This window comes from Eretmochelys imbricata, chromosome 8, assembly GCF_965152235.1.
Source record: "Eretmochelys imbricata isolate rEreImb1 chromosome 8, rEreImb1.hap1, whole genome shotgun sequence".
Classification (NCBI taxonomy): domain Eukaryota; kingdom Metazoa; phylum Chordata; order Testudines; family Cheloniidae; genus Eretmochelys; species Eretmochelys imbricata.
The window spans coordinates 108239329-108261380 of record NC_135579.1 but is presented as its reverse complement, the minus strand read 5'-3'; the positions used below and the strand labels follow the sequence as shown (position 1 = coordinate 108261380).

The 22052-nt window shown below is 54.1% G+C and overlaps 1 protein-coding gene across 10 annotated transcripts in view; it reads left to right on the top strand.

The window, feature by feature from the left end:
• SZT2 (SZT2 subunit of KICSTOR complex) overlaps window positions 1–22052 on the top strand; it is a 71872-nt gene that overhangs the window by 858 nt on the left and 48962 nt on the right. For 8 of the 10 annotated variants that reach the window (XR_013346921.1, XR_013346922.1, XM_077825069.1 and 5 more), the window contains exons 2-19: window positions 17–142; window positions 375–548; window positions 995–1165; window positions 2987–3118; window positions 4702–4861; window positions 5135–5241; window positions 5583–5793; window positions 7074–7244; window positions 10121–10352; window positions 11054–11183; window positions 11825–11967; window positions 13514–13666; window positions 14297–14411; window positions 16676–16881; window positions 17308–17532; window positions 17995–18073; window positions 18702–18799; window positions 19161–19329. Coding sequence is in view for 8 of the 10 variants with exons in the window: in XM_077825069.1 (XP_077681195.1) it covers window positions 17–142; window positions 375–548; window positions 995–1165; window positions 2987–3118; window positions 4702–4861; window positions 5135–5241; window positions 5583–5793; window positions 7074–7244; window positions 10121–10352; window positions 11054–11183; window positions 11825–11967; window positions 13514–13666; window positions 14297–14411; window positions 16676–16881; window positions 17308–17532; window positions 17995–18073; window positions 18702–18799; window positions 19161–19329 (2802 nt within the window). In the remaining 2 variants the exon portion in view is untranslated. Of the gene's footprint in view, window positions 1–16; window positions 143–374; window positions 549–994; window positions 1166–2986; window positions 3119–3190; window positions 3352–4701; window positions 4862–5134; window positions 5242–5582; window positions 5807–7073; window positions 7245–10120; window positions 10353–11053; window positions 11184–11824; window positions 11968–13513; window positions 13667–14296; window positions 14412–16675; window positions 16882–17307; window positions 17533–17994; window positions 18074–18701; window positions 18800–19160; window positions 19330–22052 lie in introns of those variants that run through there. The other 2 variants (XM_077825070.1, XM_077825071.1) reach the window with 2 other exon arrangements.

Sequence of the window (22052 nt, the reverse complement as noted above, 5' to 3'; positions counted from 1 at the left end):
TTCCTCTTTGCTGCAGGTGGAAGACGCAGGGCAGGTCTTCCTCCTGATGAAGAAAGACTATCGAATCTCCCGCAACGTGCGCCTAGCCTGGTTCCTCAATCACCTGCATCAAGTCATTTGGGCTGTGCCTGAGTCAGAGCTGGTGAGTACATGTGCCCAGGCTTGAAGGCAGGGTGGCACTGTGTGCTGATCAGTGCCCTCTGGCATTGGCAGTTTGGCCAAGTAGAAGAGAAGCTGTAGGACTTTTGGCCACTACTGCTCCTTGGGAACCTGTGAAAGGCTTTAGCCCAATTCTTTTTTTTTTTTTTCTCCTCTTTTTCTTGCTCCCCTGCAAGCCTGGCTTTCCCTCACTTGCTGTTTTTTTTCTCCCGTAGGTGAAGTCAGATAATGAACTGGATGTTCTCAGCATCCTGCCAAATGGGTGGCAGCCACATGAGTCTGTCCGGCCTAGGCCCTATCTCCTAGTGCCCTCCACACAGGTCACCTTCCTGGCACGACAGTACCGATTTGTGATTGAGCTCGACCTGAGCCCGTCCACAGGCATTGTGGTAAGTGTATGCGTCCCTGCCTCTTCCTGTGTACCCTGTGGCTCTGCCCACAAGGAGCTCCTGCTGCCATCTCTGTTCTGGAAGGGCTTCCTCCTGTGCACTTACTCCCAGCATGCATCTCCCTTCTGTGTGCCAGGAGAGGTTGGCTCCCAGTAGAAGCAGTGTGTGCCAGCGGCTGCCACTTGGCCAGCTGCCACTCCTGGGCCAGCTCCTAGCAGGCAAAACTCATGCACAGATAATCCCTACAGGAAAATCCTGCCCCTTTTGCAGGGATTATCTGTGCATGGGCTTTGCCTGCTAGGAGCTGGCCCAGGAGTGTTCGCCTCCCCGTGCTGGGGCTCTGCAGAGTATTTCTAGAAGGCTGTATGGTGTAACTCCATGTGCTAGGGACCCTTGTCAATTACATCAGGGGGAACAGCTAAAATTTCCTGTTTGTACTTCTGCAGGATGACTCAACAGGGGAGATCATTTTTGATGAGGTGTTTCATGCCCTTTCCCGATGCCTAGTGGGATTGCTAAAACCCTTCCGAATTCCTGGTTCAGAAATTACCTACCAGCCAGAGATCTTTGTCACCATCCAAGCATATTCCTCCATCATTGGCCTGCAGTCCCATCAGGTAACGTTCTACCTCCTTCCCCTCTTTGTGTGAGAGCACTTTTTGTTGCCCTGGTTGCTGGTGAGATCCTAGGGAGGCGGAGACAGGAGTTGTCTGAGCACTGCTATATGATGATGTAGTCTTGCTTCATGAGAGCCTGTAGTCTGGTGCAATGCTAGACCATAAAGGAGCAACTCCTCTCATGTGGGCACAGCTTCATTATGTATCTGTGGACAGGAGGCTGAGATTTGGCATATGTGGGCAATGCCAAGCAAAGAAGGGGATCTGTGGGCCGCAGCCTGCCATTAATTAAGGGAAGTACATCTAGGATATCTTTTGCCCCAATGTGACTTGAACTCTCTTCAATTCACTTTTTTGGGTGGCTTCCTAGTGAGATTGGACCACAGCTCAGGCGCTTTGTAAACCACACATGCAAGGGCAGTTCCCGTTTAAACAACTGAATTCTGGTTGGTGGGGCCAGAAGGCACCCATGTAGCTCATCACTTCCCAGCAAAACCTTAACCCTCAAAAATCATGGTGCTACCATGCCATTTGCTCTGCTCATCCTGCTGATGTGTTCTACCCCTTTCCTCTGTCTTCTGTCTGTGTGTTTGGAATGTAAGCTGCTTGGGGCAGGGACTGCTTATTACTCTGTCTATACAGTACTTGCACAACGGGGCCCCACTCCTGGTTAGTCTCTAGGCATGACCGTAATAAACATAATGAGGATGCCTCCCTCTGTCCTTCCCATTATCCCTCTGTCACTGATGTCATCCTGGACTGCTTGCTTGTCCAGTTCTCCCATAACCGTCTGTGTGCTTTGTTCTAGTGCATCTCCTGTAGTGACATTGAATTGATCTGCAAGGCCACTATCCTCTCCTCCTTGAGATCCTTTCTCAAGACCCACTTCTTCCATGAGGCCTTCAAGAAACTAGCCCTGGGCTGAGGGGCAGATGGGGATCCCTGTGCATATGGTGGGGAGGAGAAGGGTGTATATATATGTGCAACTCATCTAAATAAAATTGTCCATATTCTAGTTGTTTCCCTCTCCCCCAATCTGTTACTCATCTCGGGGAGGAGAATGGAGCTAGCAAGTTGTGTGCCGATCATCTCCTGAACTCTCTGCATGTGTGTTGCATCATGTTCCCCTCCCTGTCATCCTGCAAATTCTTTGGGGCAGGGACTGTCTCTTACTCTGGGTCTGTGCAGCACTCAGCATGATGGAGCCCCCATCCTGGCTGGGGCCTGTGGGTACTACTGTAATATAAATGGTAAGAGCATCATCTTTGACCTGGTGTGGATTATCTGCTGTGATTGGGCTCCCATCTCCCTGACCAGTGGACTTCACTGTCCAGTTGCTCAGGCTTTTTCCCTAGTCTCTACCCTAATTTTTTTTTCTTTTGCTTCAGGCTACTTCAGGCTTTATCCTGCCAATTATCAACAGGTAGTTGGATCAGGCTGCATGTGAGTTAGAGTAGAACAAATGTGCCGCCTTGAGGAATGTTAGGCTGAAGTTAGAGGCATCTAGGAGCTTGGACAAGGAGCCCTACTTCCTCCTGTTCAGTGCCTTTCCCTCTGCCTGACTCCTAGGGCAGCAGGAACCTCTTGCCCCCAAATGAGGTTGACAGGTGCATGTTGTGGTGGCTCCCAGGATTGCTACACAGAGGTGGCTGGTGTGAGGCCTTTCTTGTCATGAGTTAATTACCTGCCATCTCTTGTGTTTCCCCTGCATTTCCTTAGGGTAGTGCATGTGTGTGTCTGGGTCAGTGGGTCAGATACCACTGTGATGGGTAGCTGTTTAAAACCCTAAGGTAATGTCTTTCCCATGTGTCTCTGGCTCAGGTGCTATTCCAAGGCTGTCAGCTGGATGAGACCAAGAGAGAGACCTTCCTGCAGCAAATTTACACACAGCTGTGTGCCTTTGAGAATAAAGTGGCTGAGATGCTCCAACAACAGTATGAACTCAAGCCCCAGGTGAGGCAGGCAGAGGTGATGGATGGACTGGAGGAGAGATCTAGGCTCTCTGGGGCTGCTTCCCTGCCCTGCCCCTCTGGGAGGGGCTCATAGGATGCTGGCTTGTACTAAGATGGGCATGCTATATAAGCCTCAGCTGGGAGTCTGTCCTTTTTGAGGAACAGCCTTGTTCAGTGGCTGAGAGAACAGCACATGGCTGCAGAGATAAGTGGACTGAGGGGTTTCCAAAGTAGGTAAGCAGGACCAAGAGGTATTTGGGAGGGGTCATGTGGGAAATATTTACCCTAGCTTGGGGTTATACAGTTAAGCAGCTGGGTTTATTTGACTGGTTGTAAAACCACGGAAACTGGCAGTGGCCTTGGGCAGGAGGATCTGGAGCAGAGGACACGCTAGAATTGGAATTTATTTTTTTTTATTTTTTGAAGTTGCCTAGATTTTCAGTTGACTGTGTCCTTGCCAGCAAACACTGATGACTGTATTGGATTCAATGAATTAAAGGGGTATTGATGTGCACTGAGGGATTTTAATTTTTGCTGATCGTGTATCTTTCCCAGGCAAGAGCAGCCCTTTGATTGCGCCCGGGGAGGTTTTTTACCCTTACCTGGTAATAATAGTTATATGGGATGAGGCTGGCAGAGCTGTCCCACGCCATCCCAGACCAGAAGGGCCCAGGGCTGCTCTTGGTTTTACATGACAAATATTTGTGTACCCCAGGACCACACACCCTCTTTCACCCACAATAGCCTTTGGGCAAATGACGGGAAAGACTGGACAGCATTTGTATCAGTCTTTGTAACAGGACTTGTTCTGCTTGTACAGATCTAAGCACATAGGTACACATTTGTTTACGACCCGAGTCCTCAGAGCGCCTCCAGGATCAGTGCCCCAGACAGGGCAAAAGAGACCTACCTTTCTTAGATGCCCGGCAAGAGAGACCTCGGTCTGCGCGGTGAGAGATGTTGCACAGCTGCAGCTTGCACTAGATTGAAGGAGTTAGGGTCTGTCCACATTGCAGTTGACACCAGCGGCTGGCCTGTGCCAGCTGACTGGCGTTTGGGCTGTGCAACTGTTTCCTTGCAGTGTAGACTTCCAGGCTGGGTTGTCAGTCCGAGCTCTGGGACCCTATTTGGGCTGCAGCCTGAACCCAGAAGTGTACACTGCAATGAAACAGCCCCACAGCCTGAGCCCCACTAGTCCAAGTCAGCTGTCAGGTCTAATTGCAGTGTAGCCATACATCTCCTAGTGCTGACTGCAGAAGTCTAGTGGCCCCAGCATCACCTCCTCTACTCACCCCATGGGGAGATCTAGTAAGCCCAGGCTCTGCTCAGACAGAATATTGGGTATATAACTCCGTAAGGTAGAAGCCTTATTCTCAGGGGCCAGTAGAAGTGAGAGCTCAGGGGAATGTCACATTAAGGGGATTGAGAAGGGCTAGAAGATTAAAGGTTAGCATAGGACCGGGTAAATCACACTAGGGCTGGGGTAATGTATGGGGCTGTTAGACTCCAGGGGACCTGCAAAAAGAGTGAGTGGAACAGGGTCAGAGTGTGGCTGATGGCGTCTCGTTGGTTTCTTGTTGCTAGGTAGATTTGTCACTCCTCAGCCAGGAGAGTTCTTGTGCCACACAGGAACCCTCTGGAAGGAAGCCCGGTGTCTCCATGGTCACTGCTGACATTGGCCTCGTCAGCATGATCCGACAGGGGATCTTAGCACTGCAGCTGTTGCCTTCCAACTCCAGTGCAGGTTAGTTCCACCTCCTGGGATTCAGGGAGCCTGGCCTGGAAGTCTGTATCCCTCTAGCCCTGGACTCATGGTGGGCATGCCCAAGGAGTCATGTTGGGTCCTTCAGATGGGGGAAGGACCAGGCTTCAGGGCAGCAGCTCTGGGTTGCAGCATTTCATGATCCCATTATGGTGTGGTAATGCAAATAGTCAGCGAGTGCCCTGGGGGCGTAGGGTGGGGAGTCTGATCACAAATGGGGGATGGTGCTCTGAAATGGTGCCTTGTTATCCCCAGGTATCATCATAATCACAGATGGTGTGACCAGCGTCCCGGATGTGGCTGTGTGTGAGACTCTGCTCAACCAGCTGCGGAGTAGCACTGTGGCCTGCTCCTTTGTGCAGGTATGCCTGGGGTGGGGGCAGCCAGGGCACTGCAGACTGCACCGTGTATGCTAGTATGCCAGTCTGAGGCGGAGGGTGGGGGTGGGGTGCTGCACCATGTCTGTAGGTATGCCAGTCTGGGGTGGGAAGTGGGGACGGGGATGCCAATCCAGGACAGGGGCACTGACCCCCAGCGGAGGCACCATGCTGTGGGTGCTGGTATGCGCTCTCCCTGTTTGGGGTCAATGGGTTTGATACTCACTCGCCCCAAGCAGGATGGAGTGGAGCTTACCTGTGCTTGTCTCTCTCCTCTCCCCTCCTTTGCTCTGTCTCACATGGATCTCTTTCCTGCTCCTTCTCAGGTGGGCGGAGTCTACTCATATGACTGCAGCTTCGGCCACGTCCCCAATGTGGAACTGATGAAATTTATTGCCATGGCAACTTTTGGTGCGTACCTGTCCACCTGCCCTGAGCTGGATCCCTTAAGCCTCGACCTGAATGTGTATCACAAGGCCTTCCTGCTGTACTCCTTCCTGCGCACTGGGGAGTCCCTGAACCCAGAGTATTACTGTGGTGAGGAGAGCATGTATGTCCTGCTCTGTCGGATGGGGGGTCTGGAATTCCTTCGTGCAGTGGGGACTGGATACATCAATGTCCCCTTCCCTTTCCTGGTTGTTGCCAATAGCAGCGGGTGAGGGAGGCAGTGGGGAGAGCCTTTTTCCAGCCCCTCCTACCTACTGAAGTGCACACTAGGCAAGGGAGTGGTCCTCTTTTCTCCAGCAGCCCTGAGAGCTCGGGTCTGGGGAGGACAGCTTAACAAGCATGCTGCTCAGTGGATCAGAGCATGTGATCAAGGCCTGCAGAATTCTAGGCCGCCTCGAGGCTCTGAACGCTACTGGAGTGGAATCTCTGTGGCTCCCTTCCTGGGGCATGGTGCTTTAGGGAGCATTAGCTGGGGAGTTGGGTGCTAGCGTGCCTTTCTGCCCCCTGCTCTCAGCTTGCTTACCCAGCCAGGCTTGATCTGAGCCCAAAGGGGATTGTGTGTGGAAGCCTGAGCACAATCCCTGCTGCCACGGGAGTACAGTGAGGGTGAGGAAACGCTTACTGGCCCCTTTGCACATGGAGGCTCTCTGAACGCTGACCTGGTTGGCTGCGCTCTGCAGAGGACATCCAGACCATGTCTGCACATGGGAACTTGGCTTACAAGATTATGGTCCCCAGAGAAATGGCCACAATGCCAGCATGTGGGTGCTGCCACTGAGGATGCCGGGGGGGGGGTATGACAGTTTGCGTCTACTGAAAATTGGCCTTAAGGCTCGGAAGCATCAGCAGTTCTTGGAAAGTGCCTGCTGTCTGTGGGGGTGGTTCAGAGGGGGTGTGGCCTGAAGGAAGCAGGGGGAGGTGCTGTGGGCATCTGATGCTATTTAAAAGCTGTTAGTTGTTAAACCTTGCAGCGAAGGCTGTCAGGGCCCTGCTAACTGGTCATTATACAGCACCTGGGGTAGGCATGAGACTCCCTAGGGACGAGGGGAAATGAATCCCTGCCTGAGAAGCTTGCAGCTGGATTAGTGCAGCGGCCTTGCCATTCCTGTCTGGTTAAATGCATAACCCTGCTGTGCTGCTCCTGATTATCACGCCTGTCACATCATGTGCTCAGGCTGGGCCCCCACCCTGTTACATAGCTCCTCTGCACCAGCAGGCCTCTCCTGCCCCTTCCTGAGCGAGCCTGGAGGGATGTACTGCTCACTGGGAGGGAGGGGTCCCACAGCTGCACTCCCCAAGTGCCTTGGGCTCCTGCTGCAGGCTGGGGAGTGGAGGAGCTGCGTGACCCATGTGCCTGTTGTTGTTTGCAGTGTCCCAGCACAGACTGTTCAACGAGCACCTGGTGTCCGCGAGTAGCAACCCGGCTCTGGCCATGAGGAGGAAGAAGCACACTGAGAAGGAGGTGCATGCAGACCTCGTGAGCATAGTCTCTGTCCGGCTGCGTGAGGGCTACAGCATCCGGGAGGTCAACATCACCAAAGGTGACCTGCGTGCGCCATGCCGTTCTGTGACTTGGGGCTCCATTCCCAGTTACACAGCCTTAGTCTGGCCAGCCTCAGTGGGGTGAGGACAGGAAACCATGGCCTTGAGGAAGAAGCTTGTTCTCCATGGCACATGCACAGGATTGCCCTGTGCAGTTGCATGGTGCTTGTGTGCCTGCTAGGCAAATCCTGTCTCACAGTATGGCGATACCCACAGTTCAGAGGTGGGGAGCAGCTACAGGGTGAGGGGGTGCCCCATAGGTGACATCGGTGCAAGGTCTGATATGGGCACAAGTACTGAACCAAGGCTGCAGACTAGGAAGGTGCAAATAGTAGCACTTGATGCAAAGAGAGTGGCTGCCAGCAGGTAGCGCTGTATTTACATTACCTAAGCTGCCTGCACTCCTGCCAGCACAGCAGTGGCTGCAGCAGAGCCAGGTGAGTGGCTGCAGAAATGATAGCATGGGCAGGATTTCAGCACCATAAATGTACCTGGTGCTACCTAGAGAGAGAGAAAGAAAGAGAAAATGGAAATCTTGCTTTAGTGAAGCTAAGTAAAGAAGCATAAATTCCAGCAGGAGAAATGTACAGCGGAAACTAAGGTGAGAACAGGACTTTTGAAGAGCAGACTGCCAAACACAAATATCAAGAAATCGTTTGCATATGAAGAGACAGGATGCCTGCAGGAGAATCATTGTGTCTGCTTGCCTAGTTGGGTGTCAAGGGAGCAGATGAGGAGGATAAGGACATAGCAGAAAAGTTGAATTATTTCTTTGTATCAGTCTTCAGCTCAGAAGATGTTGGGGAGATACCTGCTCTTCTCGGACAGTAAAGATGAAGCACTGTCAGGGCCTGAAGTATCAAAAGTAGACAAGTCACCTGGGCCAGACGGTGTACTGAAAGAGCTTCAGAACGAAGTATATGAGCTAACAAAAAATTGCAATCTATTATTTAAAATCTACACCTATACCAGAGGCTCAGAGGGCAGCAAATGTATCTGCATCCCATAGGATGTGCCTGGGAATTCTGGCATGTAAACTAGCACTATGTAAATTAGTTGGAACAACAGTTTTTAAAACAGAATTATAAAATGGTTGGAAAATTGGACCTGATGGTGTAATCAGCACAGGCTCCGCAAAGGAGAAGGATGCCTCGCTATTAGGCAGCAGCAGAATGCAGCTGACCAGACTCTTTCTCATTGGTGTCACTGCTGTGGGTGTGGTTCTGGGCAGCTGCTCTGCTGCTGACCAGAGTCTAGTTAATGTCACTCTTGCTCTGGGTAGCGCTGTGCGGGGGAAACTGAGGCTGGCTGCAGACTCAGGCGGGCAGCACTGCATCAGGTCTGGTTGGGATGATTGGCTTCTGACCAGTGACTTACCTCCTTTGGTGGCTTAGCATCTCCAGCCACTCGCCGAGGAAAGGTTTGAGAAGCCCTGCTAGCAGTGCAGCACTGGGGACCTCGTGGGGGAGTGAGTGAATGAGTCGGCAGTGCGATGACCCGTTCGATTGGGTTGCTTCCACAGGCTAATGTGTGGGATGGATGTTCTGCTCCCCTGGCCCAGCCAGGCCCTCCTTGGGCGCTGCCATCACTCTGGCAGGTGAGGGAATGGAGCGCTTGGAGCAGGCCCCAAAGAGCTGAAGGACTTTGGAGAACAGCCCATGGGGCAGGCTGGCTTGTTCACTTTGGGGCAGGCATGTCTGGGGAGAGATGGGACCAGCGTGACATGAAGGCTGTCAGCCATCAGGGAACTCCAGCTGGTACCGAGTGCCGCAGCGTGTCTCCTCACCAGTACGGGATACTGTGAGCAAACCACATTTGTCGTACACTCTGCATTGGCTGCCTATAGACTGCTGAGTTAGGGGCAGGGTCTTGGTCCTAGTGTGCATAGTGCTCCATGGCCTAGCCCAGCATGTCTGAGAGCCCAGAGCTCCAGGATGAAGCCTCTGACTGACCACTCTGCTCCTCTGGCACCATGGAACTTCCTTCACAAGGGGAAAGCTCATTTGTGCAGGAGACAGAGCTCTGTTTGGCGGGTCTGAGCCTGCCCTAGGAACTGGCCTCTCATTCCAAAGGCCAGGTGCATGTCTGTGACATGCACACAGCAGCGTGTGCATTTCAAAACAGTTCCCCAGCAAAAGGCTGTGTTGCATAAACACCTCTGTCCTCGTGGGGGCGTGCGCGAGAGAATGAACCACATGTCCCCTCGCTCAGCGTGTGATTGGAAGGTGTTTGGGGGTATCATAGAATCATAGAATATCAGGGTTGGAAGGGACCTCAGGAGATCATCTAGTCCAACCCCCTGCTCAAAGCAGGGCCAGTCCCCAATTTTTGCCCCAGATCCCTAAAGGGCCCCCTCAAGGATTGAACTCACAACCCTGGGTTTAGCAGGCAAATGCTCAAACCACTGAGCTATCCCAGGAAGACACGTGTACAGGGCAGAGTGGCCTCTGCCAGTTCAGAGTGGTATTTGAGTGGGCCTGGGCCCACTTGTGCTCCTGTGCTGTGGGGTGCAGAGCAGGCCGCGATGGCTGAAGGGAAAGGCCGGGGTAAGTAGGAGGGGGCTCATTTAGCTGGATGGCCCACCCAGCTGCCAGAACAAGCTGCTGGGGGGCGTTGTGGAGTCCCCATCGCTGGGGAGTCAGAGCAGAGCCTGGGTGCATTGTGCTTAGGGCAGGCTGGGGGTGCTGAGTTCAGCCCTGACCCCATGGAGCAGAGGGACCATCCCACCCAAAGGATTCTGGGAATCATCATACCTGTTCAGGGGCCCCATGTCAGGTGACGCTTGCGTCTGGAGGCAAGAGGTGATGCTGCTGGGTCATGGCGTGGGAGGGAGCTTGACCGCAGCCCCTCACTGCCCTGCTCTCCCCCCACGCAGGCGGCTCCCAGCTGGAGGTGAAACTGGTCTTGCTGTGGAAGCACAACATGCGGATAGAATACCTGGCGGTGGCGGGATGGCCCCTGGACCCCTCCAAGCGCAGTGCCTGGGTGGAGGTGACAATGGAGGGCAGCTATGACATCCTGCATGATATCAGCTGCACCATGAGGAAGCCTATCACCAGCCTGTACCGCACTACAGTGATCCGTCGCTTCTGGAACACGCTGCAGAGGTGAGCCTGGCCATTCCCTGCCGCTCTCATAGTCTGACCCCAGTACCTGCTGGCTCCAGGGTGCCTCTGCACCCCCTTGCCGTGCTCACCTGAGCCCCCCAGTGGGGGTGGCCTGAAGAGGAATGCCAGTTGCGGTGACACAATTGGGAAGAGGGACTTGAACTGACTTGTGTCCTAGGCAGTAGGATTCCCAGAGCCGACAGCTCTTCGTTCCCTGGTCTGTTTGCTGTATCTAACCAGACCCCAGGCATTGGGAGGGGCTGGGCAGTGAGCAGGGGATTTGTGCCCAGTGAGGTTGGCACCACCCCGCAATGCTGCCTTGCTCTGAAGGTCAGAGTTGTGGGTGATTCTCAGGTAGGTGGGGTGTGTGGCTGATCCCAGATGACTTGTGGGCATCTGCCCAGTGTTCCCGAGCTCTGCAGAGGCATCTACCCCTGTTCTGCGCAGTTGTTCCCTGCCTGTTGTACCTGTGAGGGAAGGACTTGGCCGAGCCCTTTCCTAACTTTCCTTGCTGTCGCTGAGCTCTCTCGCCTGGGGGGGTGGGCTGCTGCTTTCGGGTTCCCTCTAGTGTGTCCTTTGCCGGGCATGGGGGAATCCTCCTTCCCCCAAGGACATGCCCCCAGCTGGCCTAACAGCACAGCTCTGAGTGCTAGATTGGCTGGGAGCGCCCTGGAGAGTTAACAGTAGCTTTTGTCTTGCAGCATCAACCAGACCGATCAGATGCTAGTTCACCTGCAGTCTTTTGACACCGTTCCAGAGCACTTCACCATCCCTGAGAGCACTAAGAACGGAGTGCCCCTTTTCTACATCCCACCAGGCTCCACCACCCCGGTATGCCACCTCCCCGTTTCCAGAGAGCCCTGGGAACAGGTGCCCTTCTGTTCTGAATCCTGGTGTCAGATGGCTGATCCATGCGGGTGGCTGCTGTGGTAACTGTGCCTCACAGGGACGGCCCACAGGCTGTTCTCCTTGCTAACAGTTGCACTGCTCCACTTCCGCGTGATGCTGTGTGAACCACCCCTTCCCTGATGTCCTTTCCCGAGCATTGTGCACTCCAGGGTGCCAGCTTAGGGTGTCTGCTCCACAGACTGCTGCTCCTGGAAAGTCCCTGCGGTGAACAGCAGGCTTCCCATTCTAGGCAATGTGCAGAGTGTTCTCCAGCAAGCATGCAGTGTGTGCTCCAGGTGCACTCCAACTAGAGAGGGCAGGAGTGTCGCAGGCTCAGCCTGCCTTGGTGTGTCTATGGATACCTTCCCATCTGTGTGGAAGCCCATACTGGCTGTCAGGGGCTGCATCGCTCAGTTACGCTGCTGAAAGCATTACTTCTCCCCAGAGACAATGTAATGCTCTTCAGCCCACCTGCTAGGTGCCTGCGTGGCTCAGACTCCGGGGAGGCTTGGACCTTCTCCGTGGGGAAACCAACAGCTTGCTACTGATCTCTGTAACCCCAGCTCTTTCGCTCTGTCTCTCAGGTGCTGTCCCTGCAGCACAGCGGCTCTGACTGCAGCCATTCGCAGTTTGCCTCCTACTGGAAGCCCATTCTCTCCATGGATGCTAATTTCTGGCAGCGGTGGCTGCACATGCATCGGATTGTCCTCATGCTGGAGCATGACACGTACGTCCGTGGTGGGGCTAGGGCAGCCATGACCTGGATGAGTCGCAGTGGGTAGGGAAGCAGCCTAGGGACAGCGGGAGCCTGGCTCTGCAGCCAGAGCCTGCAGGAGCTGCCTCGCTGACGGAAGGGGGCTACGCAGGATTACTCAGTGCACAGGAGGGCCCTGGAAGGTGGCTGCTTGCTGCACAGCGCAGGTAGAATAGGCTTGGCTCTCAGGCATGGGAAGGCCCACTAGCCGGAGGAGACCCTGCTGTTTGTGCATTAACCCTCTGCAGGCTGGGAAGGCATCCTGGCTGGAGGGGGAGGGGAGAAGAGAGGCAGCTCCTGGGAGTGTTGGGTGCCCTCGGGGTTTGTCTCTGCCGGAGAATCTGATTGCAGGGTCTCCTGTGGGCCTCCCAGTTGGAATTTCACCCTGTGGCTCAGTAGGCCTCCCTGCGGGCTGGGGAAGCTCTGGGTGTGTCTACACGACAAAATTATGTCAACCTAAGTTATACGGATGTACAGCGCCGCTGGAATTGAATCACTTGTGCATGTCCACCCTACGCTCCGTGTGTCAGTGGTGCGTCTCCTCCCCAGGAGCACTTGCACCGATTGTACAGTCAGTGTGGGGCATCACAGGACGGCTTCTGAAAGGCAGCAATGGTTGATGTAAGCAAGGCAGTGTCTACGCTGACACTGGGTCGACCTAACTACGCTGACCTAAGCCTCTTGCGGAGGTGGAGTTAAGTCACGTAGTGGGCGAGTTACGTCAGCGGGAGCGACATTTTAGTGTAGATGCTTACATAGTTAGGGCAGCATAAGCTGCCTTACGTCAACCTAACTCTGGTGTAGCCCAGGGCTCAGTATAGTGGGGCTGTGGCCTCTTCCAGGGGTATCAAAGGACAGGTACAGCCTGTTGTGTCCTGCTGAGAAAGGGGCTGCCAGTTCACAATGGCCCTCATTTCCGTAAAACACTGCAGGAGTCTGCTCTGATTCCTGCCTCAGGCAGAGCCCAGGGCCAGGAACCTCTGGAGAGCTGGAGCCTCCAGGAGCGGGGCCAGTTGGGAATCTCACTCTGGATGTCCTGACATTATGGCAGGTGACTGCGAAGCTCCATTGGCTCATATGGACACAGTGCAGTCAACAGCTGGCTTGCTGCCCACCCTGAGATCATCTGAAGCCAAGGAGGGGAGGGCGCCCTGTTAGGATCAGTGTGGCTAATCCCCAGCCCTGATCAAAGGTTTACCCCTTAGGTCCCTGGGAAGCAGGTAGGTAATGCTATCTCCGTTGTACAGAGGGGGAGGTAGCAGATTGGCCTAGGGGGAGAGCAGGATTCCTGTGACAGTGGAACAGTGGAACTCCCTTAGAGGTGGCAGAGCCAGACAGCACAGCAGGAGAGGAGTTGGTGGCAGCCATTTTGTGTGTGTGTATGGGGTGGGGGCAGGTTGATCCCGCCCAGGCTCGTGAGGGAAGGTGAGTGGGCCAGAGGCTCTGCAGGGGCCCTTCTTGGGCCATGCTGGGAGCAGACAGGAGGGCTGGGCTAGTGACTCGCTGGTGTGTTCCACAGACCCGTCCCAAAGCACCTGCACACACCAGGCAACAATGGCCGGTACAGCACCATCCAGTGCCGCATCTCCCACTCAGCGCTCACCTCCCTGCTGCGGGACTGGAGCAGCTTTGTGCTGGTGGAAGGCTACTCCTATGTCAAACTGATGCCCAGGTGAGAGGCTCCTTGTACTGCAGGGTGCTGCTTCCGCTGTGCTCCATAGAGAGCCTGGCAGGGGTGGGGAAGGAGTCAGGGTTCCTTTTGCACACTAACACCATGGCTGATGCGCTGTTGGAACTGCCATTCAGGTGTGCCACATTCCCCAGCTTCTGTGCGCTGCCAGAGCCCTCTTCCCCTCTCTGCTCCTGGCCCCCTTTCTGCCCCGTCTGCATAAGACAGCCCCTCCTCTTGCCAGGAAGCCTTTCAGCTGTAACCCCCATGGCAGTACTCTGTCTTCTCTTGTTGGGGCCCTGGAGTGCATCTGACTCAGCAGCTGTCTGCACTCCTCTTGTGCTGTGCAATGGAAATAGTCCAGGCTGATCCCTGCTAGCAGGGCCTGCTTGGCTCCTCCTGGCTGACCCCAGCGCTGGTTCTGTCTCTGCTGCCCATTTGCAGTGGAAATCTCTGAATGACTCCAAACCCAGCTTGCAGCTCGCCCATGGCAGGAAACTCTCTGACCTCGCAGCTGGGGAAGGAGCATCCACTCTGCATTGGGCTCCAGAGCAGCAAGAGCTCTGCCAAGGCCATGCTGCCTGGTTAGACCATTCTCCCTGCTGCCCAGTCAGTGACTAACTCCTCTTCCAGCTCTGAGGATCCAGCTCCTTCCTCATTCTATGTGGTGCGGATCATCTCCAAAGCTCCCTGCATGGTTCTCCGGCTAGGGTTCCCCATTGGGACGCCTGCCCAGGCCAGGAACCAGGTGAGTCTGAGGGAGAACGCTGTGGGGCAGTGGGAACAAAGTGAGCAGCCTGCGAGGCGTGTGGGGCAGGCATGGAGAAGAAGCAGGTGGACGTATTTACAGAGCTGACACCTTGACCAGGCAGCTTTTTGGGATTTGGGACAAATGAATTTAAAATGCAGCTGCTGTAGCAGAGATTTGGAAGGTGGCAAGATATTGCATCTGTATTTTAAAGAGGCTCCAAGGGTGATCCAGGGAATTGCAGACCAATAAGCCTCACATCTGTGCCTGCTAAACAAGTCAAAATGATTATTAAAAATAGTATAATAAAACACCTGAAGATTATATGATTTGATCTAACTAGCTTGATTTGTGCAGAGGAAAACCATGACTCACTGCGCTATTAGAATTCGAGTGTTAATAAAGTAGTGGATAGAAGAGCAAACTAGTTAACTAGTTAACATAATTTAGATTTTGACAAAGTCCCTGGCAAGAGGCTGCTAAGATGTCAAGGGCTGAGAGGCAAAGTGAGGGATCAGGATCTGTGAAGGAGACAGGAAACAGTGGGATGATATGTTCAGTTTTCATTGTGGTGCCCCAGGATCTGTACTAGGTCCTGTGTTCTTTAGTGGTCTGGAAAGGAAAGGAGGCAGAGAGAAGTGAAACTCACTGCAGATGTGGCAGACCAGACAGCGCAGCAGGTGACTTAATAAAAGTCTCTGAAAGGAGTGGACTAGAGAAGGGCAGTTGGGAGTGCTGTTTAGTCTCCTAACACCAGGATAAGGCACATTCAATGAGGAAGAAAAGTGGCAAATTGAAAACGTAAAAGGAAATTTGACAGTGGAAGTCACAGCAAGTTGCTGAGGTGAGAACTTAACAAGATTCAAAGTGAGGTAGGGCCTTTACATGGGTACAGAATACCCTAAAAAAGAATATTGGAAGGGATGAAAACCTTGCACTTTGGGGCTTAACCCAACCTGTAACTATTAGAAATCAGGAGGAGACTAGTATGGGGGCAGATTATCCACATGCTGCAGCGGGGTTTTTGTACCTTGTCTGCAGCTGTTGGAGCCAGGACACTGAGCTAGGCAGATCTTTGGTCTGGACCCATCTGGCAGTGCCTGTGTAATGGGGTTCCTGCAGACCCAGAATGGGGCAAGAGTAGGGAGTAGTTCCCCTGGTGCCTCTCTCCACAGAGCAGAGCTGTTTGTTGATCAGGAGTGGGGAAGGGGCGGTTGATTCGTAGAGTTTAAGGCCAGAAAGGACCATTGTGCTCATCTTGTGTGACACTGACCATTACACTTCATCCAGCCACCCCTGTGCTGAGCCCAGTAACTTGTTTGGCTAAAGCATCTCTTGCAGAAAGGCCTCCAGCTGGAGAGTCCATCTCCTCCCTCAGCAGACTGTTCCAGGGGTTAGTCACCCTCATGGATCGAAAAACAATTCTGCCTTATTTGTCTGGCTTCAGCCACCAGCCATTGGTGGTTCCTGTCCCAAGTTAAAAAGCCGTTTGGTACTGGGAGTTTTCTCTCCTGGAAAGTACTTGTCACTGCAATCCAGTCACCTTGCAGTCTTCTCTTTGATAGTTGAACAGCTTGAGCTCTTTAAGCCTGTCACTATAAAGCATTTCTCCAGCCCTAAGAGCAATTTGTGGCTCTTTTCTGCCCCCTCTCCAATCTTCAATGTCCATTTTAAAATGTGGACCCAGAAAGGGATTCTGTATTCTAGTATAAACCTCACCAATGTCACATGCAGAAGTAATATCACCTCCCTGTTCGTTGCTCCTGTCTGTACATCCCAGGATCACATTTGCCCTCTGCCAAGGCACTGCACTAGCTGCTCACCTCGAGTTGCTTGTCTCTACAACAGGCAGCAAGGATGTAGCTAAGCCCAAGTCTGCAGGACCCAAGCCCTGTATTTCCAAGCCCTGCTTGAGCGTCCATGCTTCATTGTACCTTTGGGTTTGCCCTGGCTCCCTCAGATGGGCGAACAAATCCACACCGTGCTGCGGCAGCCCTTCTGATTGTGGCTTGACTTGCAGCCGTGCTGCAGAACACGTGGGCTTCAGCCCGCGCTGTGGCTGACTCCAGGTCTGACTCTCTCCCCTAGCAGGTCTAGGCCCCAGGCTCCGAGTGCCTGCCGACCTGGGTCCGCCTGATCTGTTCGTGGATGGAAAGGGGGCTTGGGCTCGAATGGCAGTCGGAACCTGGGTGTAGTCTGCACTGTAGACCCCCTGTGATCCCTAAATAGAGCTGCTCAGGGTTCCTTTTGCCTGTGTCCTGCAGATAGTGGAGGAGTTACAGGACCGGATCCTGCAGCTGCGCTTCCCCCACAGGGTCCAGAGCAAAGAGGCGACTCCCAAAGTGAAGAGGAAAACTTTTGGCAGCAGCTCTCCCTCGAAGTCCCCACCCGTGGCTGGGGCCCCACCAGCCCTCTCGGACAGGCCCTGCCTTGTCGTGCTGCACAAGCCGCTGGAGAAGCTCCTGATCAGGTAGTGGCAGTGGGCTGGTGGGGCAGAGGGGCAACAGGCTTCCAGGGCTCCTCTTGCTTAGTAGTCGAGCGGGAGGGGAAGCGCTGAGGATTAGCCCTGCACCTGAGGAGGGGCCCGTGGAAGGCTGGTGTGGCTGGGGAGCCTGTGCCCTTGGGGTGGGTTCAGTGGGCATGTTCCCTGACAGAGCTGTGGCCATGGCCTAGGAGTGGCTGTGAGTCGCAGGGCTCAGAATCAGTGCTGCGCTGGAGAATTCGAACCTGGCCAGAGCGCAGGGGAAGAGAGGATCACCGAAGTGGAGCAGGTCCTAGCCTTCCTGTTGCTGCCCCCGAGGAGTTAGATCCAGGATCAGGCCACTCAGCCAGAAGTGCAGGCCTTGTCTGGGGACGCTTCCCTCTTGGCTGGTCGTTCTCCCTTCCACCCTTCTAGGTATGAGAAGCTGCCTTCCGACTACCGGGCTCCCTTCATCCTCACCCTGGAGCACCCCCCTGTGTCCGGCCCCCTCACCATGGTAGCCAACCGTACTGCCTCCTCCACTCTGGCTTCGCTCTCCCGCTACTTCTACCACCAGCGCTGGATCTGGTGCATCCAGTCGGGGCTCGTCCCAGCCGTTCCCATCGCAGCTGTAGCCCAGCTCCTGTCCACGCTCACCGAGTAAGTGTCATGACTGAGCGGGGCAGCGAGCTGGCTGGCGGGGAGCTACCCTTTCCGAAGGTGCAGACCCCAGGGCAGGGCCGGATGGTCTGAGGCTGGTCTGGGCTCCCATAACCCATCTCAGCACGGCTCTGATTCTGTGAGCAGCTGCCAGAACCACTGGGCCTGGAGGGTTCACTGAGTCCTGCTGCCACCAGCTAAGGGGGAGTGAGTTCCCTGGCGTGAGGGCGCAGGAGGCGTCTCCTGGAGCATGGCACCATGGCCTGGGCTCTGCTTCTGTCTGGGCCGTGTCTGTGTAACATGCCAAGCTACTCCCGGTGTGTCGGGGCTGGCTCAGACCCAGTCCCTGCAGGGGGGCCCTGGGGAGTTCCTGTGGCTGAGGGGCTCCTGTGGTCGTGGTCGGAGGGAGAGCGGAGCGGAGGAGTTGCTCATCTCCCAGTGCTTTTCTCTGGTGCTGCCCAGGATCCGTTTGTCAGAGGGTTTCCATTTTGCATCCAGTGGAGACGGAATTATCAATATGGTGCTGGAGCTGCCCGTACGGGTGAGTCCTGTCCCTGCCCCACCCAGCCCCTCCAAGGGGACACACTCTCTGAGACACCATGGGAACGAGTGTGGGGAGACCCATTCACTTCTCTGGGGCTCAGTGGCTTCCGTCGTCTCCCCAGCCCTGGGGCTGAAAGGTCCCATGGAGCCCTGGGGGGGCTCTCTGCTGTAAAGGTGCAGGCTCCCTCTCCACTTCCCTGCCATGGGGGGTGAGGTGTGTTGGGGGAGGTGGGGGAATTTGGGGTGTGCTGTGTTGGGGGAGGTGTGGGGATGGGGCAGAGGGGTGTGGTAGGCTGTGTCGCAGGGGATTTGAGGGTATGGGGTTGGGAGCAGAGGGACTTGTGGGTGGGCTGTTGCAGGGGGCATGAGGAAGCGGGTCAGAAGGATTTGGGGAGTGGTGACAGGAGACTGATATGGCAGTGGGTTGTGTTTCGGGGCACAGTGATGGGGCAGAGAGGTTTGGTGGAGGCACTGGGTAGGCACGCATTGGTGCTGTTGGTGCCGGTCCAGCAGTGGGCTGTGTTTCGGGGCACAGTGACGGGGCAGAAGGGTTTGGTGGAGGCAGGGGGTAGGCACGCATTGGTGCTGTTGTTGCCAGTCAGGCTCATGCAGCATCTTGGCCGCAGAGTGACTCCTCCAGTGGTGACAGCAGCAGCAGAGAGAAGCACACTTGCATCGTCCAGTATGTCCTCTTCCCGCCGCACTCCACCTCCACCAAGGACAGGTGAGGTCGGGGATCAGCCTCCCAGGTAGCACTGAGAGCCAGCCCCTCTGGCTCTTGGCCTCGGGCCTGTCCAGCAGCGTGTGGGGATGGGGAGGGCCATACCTAGCGCACCCTTGGCAGCTGTTGGGCTGTGACTGCTTGGAGCTGCAGTGCCCTTGTGCCTCGCTGGGCATGGCCTGCTGCAGGGGTGGGCTAGCCATTGATGCCCACTCTCTGGAGGCTGGAGGTGCTGCAGGGGTAGGCGAGTGGTGCTGCCTGGGGGGTGTCTGGAGCCCGGGCAGCCCTTGGTGCAGTACGGTGGAGAGGCCTGAGCAAACACCTGGTTGTGCAGGACGCTCACCCCACGTACACTGTTCTCCAGCTTCTCTACAGATGACGACAATGACACAGAGGTGGAGGCCATTGAAGTGGATACCGAGCTGAACCTGGTCACTGAGTGCTGGGTGGAACCACAGAGTGGCCACATCCGCAGCACTGCTGAGAACTGGAGGTATCTCCAAGGGCTGCCCTACCAGAAGATCCCCAAAGCCGTGAGTCTCCAAGGGCGGGTGGGGATGGTGAGCCCAGTCACATGCCAGGCCCCCATTGGGTCAGGCTCCATGCAAATACAGACCAAAATCTTCTAAGCGTGGGACCTTAGATGAGTCAGACTGACAGCGAAGTGCAGGGAAACAATGGGACAGTATTGCTCAGCAGGACGGGCTCCGGTCTCAGCGCACGCGTGGCCTTGCTGTTGTCAGGTCTTTTCTGGGCATCATGGCCAAGGAGACCTTGGGAGGTCAAAGCTACCTGGTGGTCCTTTTCAAAACTCTCCTTTGCTGGGATACCCACAGAACTATGACAACTGACTCCTGGTGTGCTGAACTCACTGCCCATCATGGTGACCAATAGAGTTTCACTTTCTCTGTGTGCTCCCCAGTCTGCCTGTACTCATCTCTCTCTTATGCTCTGACTAGAAGCTTTCTGGCACAGGGGCTGTCTTTGTTCTGTCTGTGCACTGCTTAGCACAGCCCGTGACTAGGGCTCCTAGGCGTGAGGATAAATCATCAAGGGAGATCTGAAGGAGGGTAGTGAGGCAGCTTTGCAGATGTTTATGGGATGCTCCTCCCGGGTGTGAGGGGCAGCATGGGAGAAAGGCACAAAGGTGTTTGTTTGAACATGTGCCAAGTGGGTGAGGGAGGCTGGCCTCAAGGGATGGTGAGAGGCAGGAGTGGACACCACAATCATGAACGAGAGAGAGAAAGTGAAAGCAAGTAGCTTACATTTGATGCAGTAGAGCAAGGGCAGCTGGTGAAGGGTTGCAAAGAAAGGAGTTTGGTCAAAACAGGGTAAGAAAATGATCTCTATGGCAGCACTCTGAATGGGTACGAGCAGGGAAGGCTGCATTGGTTATGGCCAGGAGGAGAATGTTGCCGTGATTGAGATGTGAAGTGAGTAGCACCTGGATGAGTGTTTTAGGTGCATGAGTGTCTAGGAAAGGCCCTATTTTACAGATGCTGTGGAGAAAGAATTGGAGAGACAGATAGCCGGATGTAAGGACCTAAAGAGAGTCTTAGTCAAAAGTGACGACGACCGAGTGACGGGCAGGATGATGGTGGTGTACGCAGTGACTGAGAAAGGAGGTGCAGGAGGGCGGTTAAGAGCTCTGCTTTTTAGACAGGTTGAGCTGAAGCTGATGGCTAGTCATCCATGAGATGTCAGAGAGGCAGGCCAAGATTTTAGTTTGGACGTGTTGATAAATTGTATGGACAATTGCTTGACCACACTTTGGTTCACTATGAAAGATATTCAGAGACCAAATAGCCAATGTCATTCAGGTTTATTGCTATGAGTAAGGCTTAGTCACTGAGGTCACGGAATCTGTGACTTCCAAAGACCTCTGTGGCATCAGCCAGCGCTGGCTGGCAGGGGGGACCCCAGAGCTCTGGATAACCGCAACTTGGAGCTGTCACCAGAGGGGGACCCTGGAGATCCCAGCCCTCCTCCTCCCCCCCGCCCACCCGCCTCCCCCTGAGCTGCTCAGGCTACCCATTTTGTCATGGGTCGTTTTACTAAAAGTCAGGGACAGGTCACGGGGTTCCATAAATTTTTCATTATTGCCCATGACCTGTCCGTGACTTGTACTAAAAATATTCGTGACAAAAACTTAGCCTTAGCTATGAGCCAGTAATAATATACAAGGGGAAAGGTTCTATGCAATACCAGTCTTCAGAAGCCATTTACGTTCACTTTATGCAGAAGGTGTGCTCCCAAAACTATGCACTTCAGCTGGTAGTGTTCATAGGGTGACTTTCCAAGTTACACGTTTGCTTATGTCACTGTAATGCACCCATCGTTTGTCCCTGTTTGTAAGTCCTTTCCTTATCGTTATTCTGGAACCTAGCAATCCAGATCCTGGTCCTGAAGGTACCTTCCTAGGCTTGTACCACGGAAGAACAATCCGATATTTGGTCCTCTTCCTTTGGGACATTCCAGTACTAGCCTGTGAGAGTAGCTCCCTATCTGTTGCTGTGGTAAAACACCCCTATGTCTTGATCCTGACAGTTTTCCTATCTACTTCAGCTAATGCAAGGTGTCATGGGATCCTTAATAAGACAGGAGTACTTGTGGCACCTTAGAGACTAACAAATTTTTTTGAGCATAAGCTTTCGTGAGCTACAGCTCACTTCATCGGATGCCTGCAGTGGAAAGTACGGTGGGGAGATTTTATATACACAGAGAACATGAAACAGTGGGTGTTACCATACACGCTGTAACTAGAGTGATCAGGTGAGGTGAGGGAAAAAATTACCAGCAGGAGAGGGGGAAAAAAAAACCTTCTGTCGTGATGATCAGGGTGGGCCATTTCCAGCAGTTGACAAGAACATCTGAGGAACAGTGGGGGAAACATGGGGAAATAGTTTTACTTTGTGTAATGACCCATCCACTCCCAGTCTTTATTCAAGCCTAATGTAATGGTGTCCAGTTTGCAAATTAATTCCAATTCAGCAGTCTCTCGTTGGAGTCTGTTTTTGAAGTTTTGTTGTTGAAGAATTGCCGCTTTTAGGTCTGTAATCGAGTGACCAAAGAGACTGAAGTGTTCTCCGACTGGTTTTTGAATGTTATAATTCTTGACATCTGATTTGTGTCCATTTATTCTTTTACATAGAGACTGTCCAGTTTGGCCAATGTACATGGCAGAGGGGCATTGCTGGCACATGATGGCATATATCACATTGGTAGATGTGCAGGTGAACGAGCCTCTGACAGTGTG